This window comes from Eptesicus fuscus, chromosome 8, assembly GCF_027574615.1.
Source record: "Eptesicus fuscus isolate TK198812 chromosome 8, DD_ASM_mEF_20220401, whole genome shotgun sequence".
In the NCBI taxonomy this organism is placed as follows: Eukaryota; Metazoa; Chordata; class Mammalia; order Chiroptera; family Vespertilionidae; genus Eptesicus; species Eptesicus fuscus.
In genome coordinates, this window is record NC_072480.1 from 75573352 (window position 1) to 75587622 (window position 14271).

Sequence of the window (14271 nt, forward strand, 5' to 3'; positions counted from 1 at the left end):
CCTGTCCCATGCAGGGTTCAGTCTACCCAGGCAGTGAGATTTCTCAGAGACAGCACCACCATCAGGGCTCAGGGTGGGGAGATGGGGTCAGGGGTCTGGGTGGGAGGTTCATGTCCTCAAGACCAGAGAGGAAGGGGTCTCACTCCGGGGGTCCAGGAAGCACTCATGGGCTCAAATCATACTCATTCTTTACGTGACATGACAATTCTTTAAATTTTTAATTACCATTCTAGCCCTGGCCAGTGAGGCTTAGTTTGTTGGGCATCTTGTGGAATACCAAAAAATTAAGGATTTGATTCATGGTCAGGGCACATGCCTGGGTTTCGGGCTCAATCCCTAGTACGGGGCATGCAGGAGGCAGCCGATTGAGGTTTCACTCTCACATCAATGTTTCTCTCTCTCTTCCTCTCTAAAAAACCTAAAAATCAAATTTTAAAAAATCCTTTTTTAAAAAAATTGCCTTTCTAAAGAAAGATTCTTTGGTACATTTACAAACCTCACATTAAGGTAAATGCTCTGCCACAGAAAGGAATAAAATAATATTTAATTGGCATCAGTAACATGACAGTTGACTGTTTTAGTTTCGACTTTCAGTCGGCTGGCAAGCTTATCACAAACTCAGGTGTTGACATACTTTATTAAATACAAACGCACACCTCACATTTTATATATTATTGTCTCAGGTAAAAATATATCTTCAGAAATTTGACTTCATAGCTCATCAGTTACAGAATGACATCATTTTAAATTGCTCTTTTAAAAAATTCACGACTAAAATGTAGAGACATCAAGTATTTACAGCACTAAAAAGGAAAGCAGTACAAATTGGTCAACTCTGGGAATGAAGCCTCGTGGTCAGGGCAGAGGGGGGCGTGTCCAGGTCACCCCTGCACCAGCAGCTTGGCCCTGCAGCTCTCTCGAAGCCTGGTGATGGTGGTCATGGACAAGCTTCCAGGTTCTGAGAATATTTTCTGGAAGAGGAACGGAAATGGTTTAAAAACAAACCAAAGGTAAGTTTTTACCTTAGCTACCCCCTCTGTTCAAGGCGAGGCTGTGGCAGATGGACAGACGTAAGACCACACCCACCGAGGGAAGACAGCCCTCAGCCCCGGGTAGTTAGTTATAAATTCTAGATACTAACCCTTATCAAATACATGGTTTGCAAATACTTTTTTTGGTCACTCTGCTTTTTGCTTCGGTTGCCTGAGTTTTGTGTATTGTTTAGACCCTTTAACTGTTGTATCCTTAGTAGCTCCGAAGCCAGTCAAGCCATTCATAAGCAGACAAAGCGTAAGAAACCAGATTTGAGAAGTGGAAGCAGGAAGAGACTCAGACTCATTTCTAGCAACAAAACTGCCTCACCATGAGGAAAAGAGGGTGTCTGGGAGGGAGGCAGAGCAGAGAGCAGCGGGCAGGTGGCCACAGCCGCGGGACTCCGGAGGCCGGGCGTTAGGATGGACATGAGAACAAACATTTTGAGCTGGTTGATGTGCCATTGCATCTTTTATGAGTGATTTAATAATTTGTGCAGTTACTGCTGAGAAATTCACGGTTGTAAATTAGGCCGGGTGTAAAGGCTAGTCATTAAAAAGGTTTTGTTAAAAGAAACTGCATTTCTGAAATTCTTCTGTAGTTTCCTAATACACAGCACCTAAGGACAGGGTAGGGTGTGTGCGTGTTAACTGTCCACGTTCCCGAGAAGGGGAAGTAAGTCACATGCACCGAGATGTGCCAGGATGCTCAGCTGTCCTCTGCCCATCAATGTCGCACTGAGCTCCAGTATGAGATCAGTTTCTATTCTCCAGGGCATTCTAGAGGTTCTTGTTTAGGATTTCAGAGACACGTGACGTAGGAACTGCAATTGCTGTGCTGATGTGCTCTTAATACAGAAATACGTACACAATTTTGTAGAAATCACTGAGCAAATGAGACTCACCGTACCAGGGCTCTTTCCCTGCCAACTTCCCTTGAATGGCTACATCTAGCCTGTGCAACGATACACGGCATTTTTATTTCAATGTGGGGAGACTGGCAAAACCCAGTGTCTTCATGATCCTCTGTGCTTCCCTCAAGCTTACCAAGCTCACCGGGCTCAGAGCGCCTTTGGGCAGCAGCACAGGCAAGGTCCCACCATGGACGGCCTGCTCACCTGCAGCTGGCTCATGGGCAGAGCCGTCGCTTCACTGCCCTTTGCACTTTATAAATACTAGCACTTACTGAGCACTTACTGTGTGCAAGGTATTCTGCTAGACACTGACATAAATACCAGAAACAAGCAACCTTGAAAGCATTGTGCTGAATGCAAGACGTCAATACAAAAGGGCACACATTATTTGATTCTCCTTATGTGACGTAAATCCTTAGAAACAGAACACAGACTGGTGGTTGCCCAGGGTTTGGTGGTGGGGGTGAGTGGGGGGTGCGGGTAGGGGTTACGAGGTTCCTTTTTTAGGGTGATGAAAATGTTCTGGAACTAGATAATGGAATTATACCTTTGAACTGTTCATGTTCAAAGGGTGAATTTTATGGTATGGGAATTGTGTCTCATGAAAACAAACAAAATGCCCTAAATATCCTTAGGATGCAGGACCTATTATCTCTTCCTATTATAAATGAGCATCTTGAGTCTAAAAGGAATCCTAAAACCTGCCAGCAGTCATACAGGTGAGTGCAAGCTATGATTCTGTCCCAAGTTCAGTGTCGGGCTCCTACCAACTCCTCGACCTACAATCACAGACTCACATGAGGCCTAAAAAAGCAGGATCCTGCCATCTGCTGCTTGAATTCCTCTATAACATTCTCACCAAGAGGCCACCAGTGGCTTCACGACTTCCAAGGACGGAAGTATTTTGTCTTAGGTGATGGGCTCTAGCTCTACCTGACAAGCCTCCAAAGGAATCAGTACAGGTTTCTGTCTGACATTTTTTTTTTGTCTGACATTTTTTTTTTTCCCCCAAGAAGAGCCCCTTCTCCTTTTTTTTTTTTTTTCTTTTAATTTATTGACTTTTACAGAGAAGAAGGGTGAGGGATAGAGAGTCAGAAACATCTATCAGCCCTAACTGGTTTGGCTCAGTGGATGGAGCATCGGCCTGCGGACTGAAGGGTCCCGGGTTCGATTCCGGTCGGGGGCATGTGCCTTGGTTGCAGGCACATCCCCAGTGGGGGGCGTGCAGGAGGCAGCTGATCGATGTTTCTCTCTCATCGATGTTTCTGACTATCCTTCTCCCTTCCTCTCTGTAGAAAATCAATAAAATATATTTTTTAAAAATTTATTAAAAAAAAAAGAAACATCGATCAGTTGCCTCCTGCACACTCCCTACTGGGGATGTGCCTGCAACCAAGGTACATGCCCTTGACCGGAATCGAACCTGGGACCCTTCAGTCCGCAGGCTGACGCTCTATCCACTGAGCCAAACTCCGTTAGGGCTCTGTCTGACATTTCTTATCCAGCATCCTCATCTTCTCTTCATTGAGGTGCTGGCAGGTGAGCAGGGCTTGGTACCAGCTGTAATGTCAGCGCACATGCCCACCCACCTGCCATTTAGAGGATGCATGTGACCTCATGACCACTAGTCCCCACCACAGCAGCTAAGTGGGAGGCTGTCTTCTAGGCCAGGTGGAAGCAGAGCCCCACCCAGCTCAGCAGCTGCCCAGCACACCGCCAGGGTGGCGTGGAGGAAGTTCAAGGCGCTCATCTCTGTTTCTAAGACAGTCCCAGCCACCAGAAGGCTGTCCCTTGGTGGCTCCCAGGCAAAACAGCCCCAGCAAGGTGCTTGCTACCTCCCAGGGAGGCTTGGAGAAGCACCTGGCTTTCCGAGGCATCTGAACAGCGCACCCCGTGGATGCAGCCTTCATGCCCTCTGCTACCTCCTTTGAATTTGTAATTATTTCAAATGGAAAGGTGAAAAGCCAGGTGGGCCAGGTGCTCTGGAATCAGGGCCATTCAAGCTCTGGGCTCTGCTCCTGGCTCGCGCCCTCTTCCCACTAGCCCCGTGGTCAGCAAACTGCGGCTCGCAGGCCACATGCGGCTCTTTGGCCCCTTGAGTGTGGCTCTTCCACAAAATACCACGGCCCTGGGCGAGTCTATTTTGAAGAAGTGGTGTTAGAAGAAGTTTAAGTTTAAAAAAATTTGGCTCTCAAAAGAAATTTCAATCGTTGTACTGTTGATATTTGGCTCTGTTGACTAATGAGTTTGCCGACCACTGCACTAGCCTACCTAAAACCCCCTTACCAGCCTAGGCCTGTCCCAGCTCCCAGGCCTCCTCAGAAGGCCTGTCAAATGCAGCTCCCACTTCAGTCATTCACCAGGTATGAGTCATCTACAGAGCCTGCAGCCCCACTAGGACCAGGAGGGCCATCAGGAGAGCCTTGAGATCAGGTACACAGGCGGCAGGCTTGGGAGGGGCTCCAGTCCTCCAAGAACTCTGCCACCTTCCAGGCTCCCAGACCCGGAGAAACTCAAGTTCAGATTAGATGAGTTGTGTACTCACACCTTGATGCTTCCCAGTGAACTTGAACTAGCCCTACAAGGGGTCCTATAAGCATTGGACCCTGCCCACCTTGGGGCAAGCCACTCCATGGCTGATGCACAGGAGGAGGGGCAGCAGCTGCTGGACTCCAGGTAGGTGGCCCCACCCATCTGCCTCAGGCACTAGGCTCCAGGAGAAGAGGGCCTGGAAGGGCTGGAGTCTCTCCTCAGGGTTTGCTTGAGATGGGAGGGTGAAGGGACGAGTGGAGGCAGAGATCCAAAGGAAACACAGCGACAGATGCTTTGCCAGACAGACGTGCAAAAGCCAGGACACCCATTCCACAGGCCAGGCAAGGGGAACCGCAGAGCAAAGCACCGGCTGAGCACACCCAGACACTCACCTGCATAAAGGTGTGACATTCAGTCACAAAACTCCCTTTGGTGATCTCCTTGAACTTTTCACAAATGTCTGCAAAACTGGTGGCTTCCAAAATAAAAGCCTGATGTTGCTTAATCAGGGTCAGAGCCACCCGGAAGATAATCTTTGAGCCTTCGTTGAACAAACAATCCCAGATTCGAAGCACCGTCTGCAGAGAAACAGAAATGGCGCATCACTGCACGGTGATCTGAGCCAGCCCTGGGCCCAGCGAGGCTTGCGACACGCTCACCTCCACGGGCAGGATGTCCACAAACAGGCAGATGAACCAGCGTGACACGACCAGAGTCCACAGGACGCCATGCCCGTCCATGAGGGCCGCCACCGCTGGCAGCTTGGTCCTCACCAGCTCCCCCAGGACCTCCTGGTCCGTCTTCAGGCCCAGCATCTCAGGGCTGTAGTAATCTGCCACAGGGATGAAGAGAAAAACCCAAAAACGTGTATCACTTGTTCCACAACTACAGCCCCTGACAGCCTCATCCCTCATTCCCTCTCAGCCAGGGAAAGAAAACAGGGCTATCCCCGGAGGATCCTTTCCAGAAGAGAGGAGGGCAAGGTTGGAGCGAGGACCAGGGAGAGATGCCATCCCGTGTGGATAAAGGGACTCCTGGGAGTGATTCCCAAAGCAAGGCCTCCCGGGGTTCCTGGGGGCTCTGGACAGTGAGGCCCTGCTGGGCATCGGTTAAAATCTGCTGGCAGAAAGGAGGAGTGTTTACACACCCATGTTCATAGCAGGATTATTCACAACAGCCAAAAAAAGTACATAACCAAGCGCCTGCCTATGGATGATTAGATGGATAATGTGGTCTACATACATAATGGAGTAGGATTCAGCCTTTAAAAGGAAGGAAACTGACGCGTCCAACAATAGGATGAAGCTTGAGGACATCGTGCTAAGTGAGAAAAGCCAGCCACAAATGAACAAATGCTACAGGATTCCACTTATCTGCGGTGCCTAGAGCCGCCAAAATCAGAGACAGAAAGTAGAATGGTGGATGCCAGGGGCTGGAAGAGGGGAGCTGTTATTTAATGGGGACAGAGTTTCCATTTGGGAAGATGAGAAAATTCTGGAGATGGATGGCAGTGATGGTTACACAACAATGTGAATGCGCTTGATGCCACTGAACTGTATACTTAAAAATGGTAAAGATTGTTGCCCTGGCTGATGTGGCTCAGTTGGTTAGGCATTGTCCCGTGCACCGAAAGGTTGCCAGTTCGTCTCCTGGTCAGGGCACATGCCTGGGTTGTGGCTCTATCCTGGTAGGAGGTGTGCAGGAGGCAGCCGATGGATGTTTCCCTCTCACATTGGTGTTTCTCTCTCTCTCCCTATCTCCCAAAAATCAATATAAAATACCTTTTAAAAATGATAAAGATTGTAAATGTCACATTATGTGTATTTTATCACAATAAAAAAATAAAACTTTAAAAATCTGCAGGCAACAGCTGCCTTTTCCTGTCATCTAGACTGAGAGAGAGCCCAGCAGCCACGGACATGCTGCCCTCCCTCAGCGGCTCTGCCCACCCGGACTAAAGGAGGCTTGGGGAGCAGGAGGAGCAGGCACAGGGCCACCTGAGCTGCAGGGACAGCACTGCCTGCAGCAAGCTCCTTCCTGGGAGCAAGAGAAGCTTCAGGGTCGAGGTGGCCCATGGCTTGGCCATGGAGGATGAGGGAGCAGGCACAAGTGAACCTGGCCCTAGTGCCCACATGGTGCCATCGTGCCACCCCCTACCTACATGGAGTAAGGAGGGGTGGGGCTCGAAGCAGCTGGTCCCTCTACATCGTCCCTCTGCACCCACCACCTCCCCAGAGTGGAGGGTTTAGGCACACAAATTAGTGTCATAAAACGTTATTTTTAAAAATTTGTCCTAAATCATAGATTTCTAATCCCACAGCTGGTTGGTGAAATGTGTGCCCTTGATGGGGTGTCCCTGGGATTTCAAGGACAGTGGCTGTCCCAGCCATGATGGCTTCTCCAGCATCATGCCAATGCCTCCTGAGCATCCTGGGGTCCTCTGAGCACGGACGCACTCTTCCTTCTTTACTGGTGTTTTTTTGTTATGAAGATGATACATGCCTCTGATAAAGTTGAACACTACAGGAGACTAGCAGGTGAAAAGTCAAAGTCGTCCCCTAGGTAACCACTTATCACTAAGCAGCCTGATGGGCCTCCTCCATACTTGTAATGCCATGTTACACATGGACATGTCTTGCAGATAGGACCCTGTCATACATCCCTTTGCAATCTTCCCCAGCACCTTTCTGCATCCTCATGTACATGGCCTGCCCTCTGGTGAGGTGCCTTCGCAGGGATATGCCATAACCCACTTCACCGGCTCCTGGCTGATGGGCGTTCAGACACTGTCAACCCACATGCGTGTGCTCACGTGTGCAGGGGAATGTCTACACATAGAGCTGCTGGTGAAAGCTCTCTTCGCTGAAGTCTCAAGGAGTCCTACATGCTTGCTCCAACTTGAGGGCGGAGGACACTTCATTCTATTTACCAGAAATTCTAGAAGGAGCCAAATGTCCCCACCACTCTGAATACAGAAAGGCAGAGACAATATTAAGTTTAAGGTTGTTCTTGTTCATTCCCAAAGAGGGCTGACGACTTAATTTGGAAAATTTTCTTTTACGCTAGTTTAGTAGCTTGGGGACCCCAGGCTGTCGAAACACGGAAAGCATGACCTGCTGAGGCAACCTCATGGTCGCTCTGCTTCTCCCATCAGGGCCCTGGGCACCAGTGGGCAGTCAGTGGTCCCTATAGCACTGCCAACAGCATGTCCATCTTTTGATTGGACATTTGCCCTGCCAAAAAAACTTCCTAGCTTGTTAGTGTGATGTATTATAATAATTTTAACGCTTAATTTCTGCTATAAAAATGTAGCAGGTAATCTATGCAATAGAATAGACACATTCAGCATGCTGCCTTGTGCAGCCTGGTCTCTCACCATGGCAAATTAAATATTTTGGTTAAAATAGTCATCTACACTAATAAAAGAGAAACATGCAAATGACCATCACTCTGCTATGCTACCAGCCAATCAAGAGTATGCAAATTAACCCAACAAAGTTGGTGACGCCCATAGCGGCCAGGCAATGCTGGGGCTGCTGCGGGGAGGATCAGAGACAAAAACACGCAGGGAGGCTGGCACCCAGCAGCCCCAAGCCCCGCCATGGCGGCGCTGGGGCTGCTGGGGGCTGAATTGGAGACACAAACCCGCAGTCCCAGCACCCAGCAGCCCCAAGCCCCACGGTCGAGGCACTGGGGCTGTTGTGGGTGGGAGGCAGCAGAGACACAAACCCGCAAGGAACATGTGGAAAGGGAGATAAACTATCATAACTTTATCTCCCTTTCCACAAGATGAGAAAACTGACCCTGGTTTATTTAGTGATGTGGCCCACACCTTTCTACAAGCACAGGGTATGCTATGACCACTCTCAGGAAGGTCTGGTCAGAATACCGTCTCCAGGGAATAACGCTACTGTGGCAAATCATCTAAGAGAGGAAACAAGCTTTTGTTGGGTTTATTCTGATGATCAGAGAACATGCCACCCCAACATATGCTGTGTTGTTATATTGATGATCTTGAGCTGCAGATGCTTGAAAAACAGCAAATGCATGCAGAGGCTTTCACTGAAGTCTCCTGATCTGCCTAAAAATCAGACCCCCCAAAAGGAGCTTAAATGTCATAGGTCCCCTTGATGGGAGAAGTGTCATCAGGCAAATAAGACTGACTCCTGTCACAGGACAGGAGAGTAGAAGTCGACATCACACCCAAACTTCGTTACAAACTATTTTCCCCCACCCCCATTCATCTTTCCTAAAAATCAATTACTCTCCTCTAAGAGACCTATATCTCCCTTTCCCTAGAAAGAAGGTATTTAAATCTGCATTCTAAGCCACCTTGGGGAGTTACTCATTTTTCCCTCGGATCTCCCACATATACACGAGGTACGCTTGTTAGTTAACTTTTGTTTTTCTCTTGGTGATCTGTCTTTCATTACAAGGGCCTCCACTAAGAACTCAGAAAGGTAGAGGAAAACTATTTTTCCTCCTCCATAATTCTATCTCTGGAAATCAAGTCCCCAGCTGAACACTGAGGTTTGCTCAAGTACCAAGCAGTCCTGGCTGACGGGAGGGAAGCTTCTAGGGAGAAATCAATGATACTGGCACCAAAATGGGACGGAGGGCACATGCATGGTTGCTGGTGGGAGTTTAAAGTGATTCAACATTTTTGGAGGATGATTTGGCAAATTCGATAGAAATGTTCAAGGTACATCCAAGAGTCTTCTTCTAGGAATCACATCTGCTGAGATAAAGCACAAGTGCATAAGCCCTGGTCAGAACCCAGGATGCTACTGTGGGATCCCCTTCCATGATAGGAAAACCTGGGAACCTGCATTTTTAGGACAAGATGGCATCTATACTAATAAAAGGGTAATATGCTAATTAGACTGAACATCTTCCAGACGATCTTCCGGGCATCCTTCCGGACAAAGCCATGTTGGCGGGGCCAAGGCAGAGGAGGTTAGAAGCGATCAGGCCGGCAGGGGAGAGCAGTTAGGGTGAACAGGCTGTCAGGGGAGAGTAGTTAGGGGGATTAGGCCAGCAGGGGAGAGCAGTTAGGGTGAACAGGCTGTCAGGGAAGAGTAGTTAGGGGGATTAGGCCAGCAGGGGAGACCAGTTAGGGGGATCAGGCTGGCAGGCAGGTGAGTGGTTAGGAGCCAGAGGTCCTGAGGGGTCCCAGGTTGGAGAGAGTGCAGGCTGAGCTGAGGGGACCCTCTTCCCATGCACGAATTTCGTGCACTGGACCTCTAGTTATAAATATTGACACAATATCACATTCACATTGCTAATTTTCAAAGAGTAGGCTACAATAAACTATGTTTAATACTAACGTGCACTGAAAATAATTTAATAGAAGCCAATTTGGTTACAAAATACCAGGGATTTAAAAAAATTCTTCCCTTTCATAAATTTATTTGGAAACTTGGAGCCATTTACTCTCTTTCTCCTTTTTAATTCAGCAATATTCTGCTCCATTTAGGAAGAAAGAAGCAGAGATTCTCTGTTCTCTGCTCAAGAGTGCCTTAAGTGCCAACCCAGTTATACGAGGGACATCTCAGAGGGAGCCAGGTTCAGGCGCAGCAGTGATAAGAGGATTTGCCCAGAAGGACATTTAAGCTGCGAACACAGCGCGACCTTCTTCTTGGTTACAGAGACGCTTACAGTGGCTTCCAAAAATAGATGTCAAAGTCACACACCACAGGCCTGAGCCGGGCACCAGGGGAGATCCCTGAAACCCTCTGTACCTATTTGCCCTCCTCAATGCATTCTGCCCTTGAATGTTGTAGGCGAGACAAACCACAGTTCACCGTAGGCCCCGCCGGCAGCATAACCCTACCTGTCTGAGCAGAGGAGCACCTGACAGGCCACATTCCACTCTGCACAGGAACAGAGAAATCCCAGGTAGGCCCTGAACTGGCCTCGCCTGTCTGGGGCCCCTCCTTATGCTTCTCCTGGGGACATTCACCTCTGCAGACAACATAATCGCTGTGTCTGAACACTGGAAGACTAAATGGTGCTGCGGGGGCAGGGCCGGTGCTGGGGTGCTGTCTGGGGTGTGGGAGCTGCTGTGGGGGTGGGGTGTACAGATTTAAAGCATGCCCGTGGTTATTGCTACATGAGTAGAAAGTGGTAGAGCTGGGCCCTAGCTGGTTTGGTTCAGTGGATAGAGCATTGGCCCGTGGACTAAAGGGTCCTGGGTTTGATTCCAGTCAAGGGTAAATGCCCAGGTTGTGGGAGGCAGCTGATCAATGATTCCCTCTCATCATTGAGGTTTCTATCTCCCTCTCCCTCTCCCTTCCTCTCTGAAATCAATAAAAATACCTTTATAAAAAAAAAAAAAAAAAAGGGAGGGGGGGCAAGAAAGTGGTAGAGTTGGGCTTCAATCCCGTGAAGTTTAATTTCCAAATGGATGCTCTTCAGCCCAGGAATGAATGTCTGCCTGTGAAAAAGCAAACACCGGTCCCACAGGGGTAGAGCACAGGCTATGGAATACTAGGGAGGAGACCCTATGGGTAAGTTAATAAAGAGAACACATGAAACACATCCTCAAGTGTAGCTGAGATGAAAAGAGTCCAGTGTCCCTCAGCTGCTCCACCTTTGCTCCTCAGGGGCTGTGGGCCTCACCCCCCCAGAATGTGCCTTATCAGTCCTCATCTCGGCCACACCTTCTAGCTTGAGCTGGGTTATTCTGTGAGGAGCAATTAACAGCCTGTTTCCCAGTGTTTCAAAGGAAAACAGGTTTGACCAGCTCTTCAGGATGCTAATATATTATTAGTTCATTATTGCACTGATTCATTACTGGATGCAATTACCCCCTTTACTTCTTGAAGTAGGATGGGCGCCATTAGCACTAGGGGCTCAGAGCCTGGTCCTGGCCTCACTTCTCTGCAAGGCTCAGGAATCCTCTTCTATCCACAAAGTGAATCTGCTTTTTCTTTTGCATCCCTTCACTGGATGCCTTGGTGTGAGTGGTGCCTAATCAGAAGAGCCACCATGGGTTCCCGATGAGGCCGCCTGACGTCCCAGGAGGTCTGCGTGAGACTGCATTCTGGGTGTGGATGTATGGAGGCCAAGTTTAGCATGCATTGTTTGCTAGTGCTTTGTTGCTTTGGGACCATAAGAGGCATTTAAGTGTAAAAGGGAAATCCTTTAAGTAAACCTGATATGAGTGACTTAACTTTTGTACAACCCCTAGAGGTGGTAGTGCCTGAGGAAGGCTCCGGCAACAGGGCAGGAGGCCAGCAAGGCGTGCACAAGACCATGAGTTCTGTGACTTTGTACTCTGCCTCTGAGTCCTCTGTGAGAAGTCCATAACACAATGTTGTCTTTGGCTCTAACACTGACTTTTACCCCATTTCAACTGCTCTGAAATTGGGATGTCACTTGCCTAGAGGTGGTGGCCATCAGGTGGCTATGCTGGCTTTGACATCCTACTTCAGTGCTGTTTAAATCTGCATTTCCTTGCTCACAGGAGAACTTGGTCATCTCTTCGTAACTTTGTTGGCCATTCAGGTTTCCTATTTTGTAAAGTGCCTATCTGCTTTTTCACACAAGTCTGAATCCATCTGGAATAGAAATAAGGATCTAACTTTGTCTTCTTCCATATAGATAGTCAACTGTCACCAAATGATATTTCAAATAGTCTTTCTTTTCCCCATCACTTGATACATCTCACATAGATTCTAATAGATTAATAGATCAGTAGACCAGTTGACTTCTGGCCTCTTTTCTATATATATATCAATACGCTTATATCACACAATTTAATTATTATCCTATATAATAAAAGCCTAATATGCAAATTGACCATCACTCCAACACACAAGATGGCTGCCCCCATGTGGTCAAAGATGACCACCTCAATGTGGACACAAGATGGCTGCCACAAGATGGCCAGCAGGGGAGGGCAGTTGGGGGCAACCAGGCCAAAAGGGGAGGGCAGTTAGGGGTGACCAGGCCTGCAGGGGAAGACAGTTAGGGGTGACCAAGCTGGCAAGGGAGGGAGGTTAGGAGTTATCGGGCCAGCAGGGGAGGGCAGTTGGGGGCGACCAGGCTGGCAGAGGAGGGCAGTTAAGGGTGACCAAGCTGGCAAGGGCAGTTAGGGGTGACCAGGCCAGCAGGGAAGGGCAGTTGGGGGTGACCAGGCCTGCAGGGGGGGACAGTTAGGGGCCAACCAGGCCGGCAGAGGAGGGAAGTTAAGGGTGACCAAGCTGGCAAGGGAGGGCAGTTAGGGGTGATCGGGTCAGCAGGGGAGGGCAGTTGGGGATGACCAGGCCTGCAGGGGAGTACAGTTAGGGGTGACCAGGTCAGCAGGGGAGGGCAGTTAGGGGCAATCGGGCCAGCAGGGAGCAGTTAGGTGTCGATCAGGCTGGCAGGGGAGTGGTTAGAGGGTGATCAGGCTGGCAGGCAGAAGCGGTTCGGGGCAATCAGGCAGGCAGGCAGGCGAGCCGTTGGGAGCCAGCAGTCCTGGATTGTGAGAGGGATCCCAGATTGGAGAGAGTGAAGGCTGGGCTGAGGGACACCACCACCCCTCATCCCGTGCATGAATTTCGTGCATTGGGCCTCTAGTAGCATTATAATAAATCTCCAGTATTCTTCTTCCCCCTTCCCTCCCTCCGCCCCCCGTATTCTTCTTTTTTTTTTTAATAACTTTATTGATTAAGGTATCACATATTTGTCATCAACCCCCTCCCCCCGTTCCCTTCCCAATCCCCCCCACCCGCAACCCCCCCCCCCCCCCCCCCCCCCGTTGTCCGTGATCACTGGTTAGGCTCATATGCAAGCACACAAGTCCTTTGGTTGATCTATCTCCCTTGTCCCCACCCTCCCCTACTTTCCCTCTGAGGTCTGACCCGTATTCTTCTTTCAAGCCTTTATTAGCTTGGCTTTGCTCTTGAGTCTTCCATATAATTAAGCCATCCTTGAATTCCTGGGATAAACTCTCTTTAGATAAAAAATAATACTCTATCACCATCCCTGGATTCAAGTTGCTAATTTATTATTATTTAAATTAGGATTTGTATAACTGCTCATCGGTGAGATTCACCTGCATGACAACAAGGTTGTACCAGCTTCATAGCATAAATAAATGAGTATTTATCATTTTCTATTTTCTACAGGATTTAGAAAACATATAAGAATTATCTGTTCCTTCAGTTTGATGAGATTTTATGTATGTGAAGAGATTTTTGTATGTCTGTTCATATGCCCATTCAGATGCTCTATTTTCTCTCAATTCAACTTTGTTAAACTGTCTTTTTCTCAAAAGTATCTGTGTCTTCATTTTATTTGTAGTAAAACCAATAGATTTTTCAAATCACAGCAGATTTTTCATTTCTAAATACCTTATCCATTATTTTCTTTACCAATCTTGCCAAAGGTTTATCTATTTTATCAGTTTTCCTAAAGAACCAGCTTTTGTCTCAGTTCATCTTTTCTATTGGTTCTTTGTTTTGTTTTTAATTTTCACTCTTTCATTTGTGAAATTTCACTCTTTCATTATATATAAATACATAGAAAAAACTCTGGAAATACATATACCAAATTGATGACAACATGATAATAATTATCTCTGCATAGGAGAGAAATGGGTGTTAGTGAAGGAAGACTGTGACATTTTATCTTATAATAATCACTACTATATTTTTGAACTTTTTAAATGAGAATATATCTGCTTTTTTTTTTCTGTAATTAAAAAAGAAACAAGTAGCCGGAACCGGTTTGGCTCAGTGGATAGAGCGTTGGCCTGCGGACTGAAAGGTCCCAGGTTTGATTCCGGTCAAGGGCATGTACCTTGG

General features: G+C 48.0%; 1 protein-coding gene across 1 annotated transcript in view; it reads right to left on the reverse strand.

Moving 5' to 3' along the window:
• Positions 1-540: 540 nt before the first annotated feature.
• Positions 541-14271, reverse strand: part of GRTP1 (growth hormone regulated TBC protein 1) — a 33131-nt gene continuing 19400 nt past the window's right edge. The window contains exons 6-8 of the mRNA XM_008143913.3: positions 5137-5309; positions 4870-5055; positions 541-971 (exon numbers count right to left, since the gene is read on the reverse strand). Of these exons, the coding sequence (XP_008142135.2) occupies positions 882-971; positions 4870-5055; positions 5137-5309 (449 nt within the window). The 3' untranslated portion in view covers positions 541-881. The remainder of the gene's footprint in view (positions 972-4869; positions 5056-5136; positions 5310-14271) is intronic.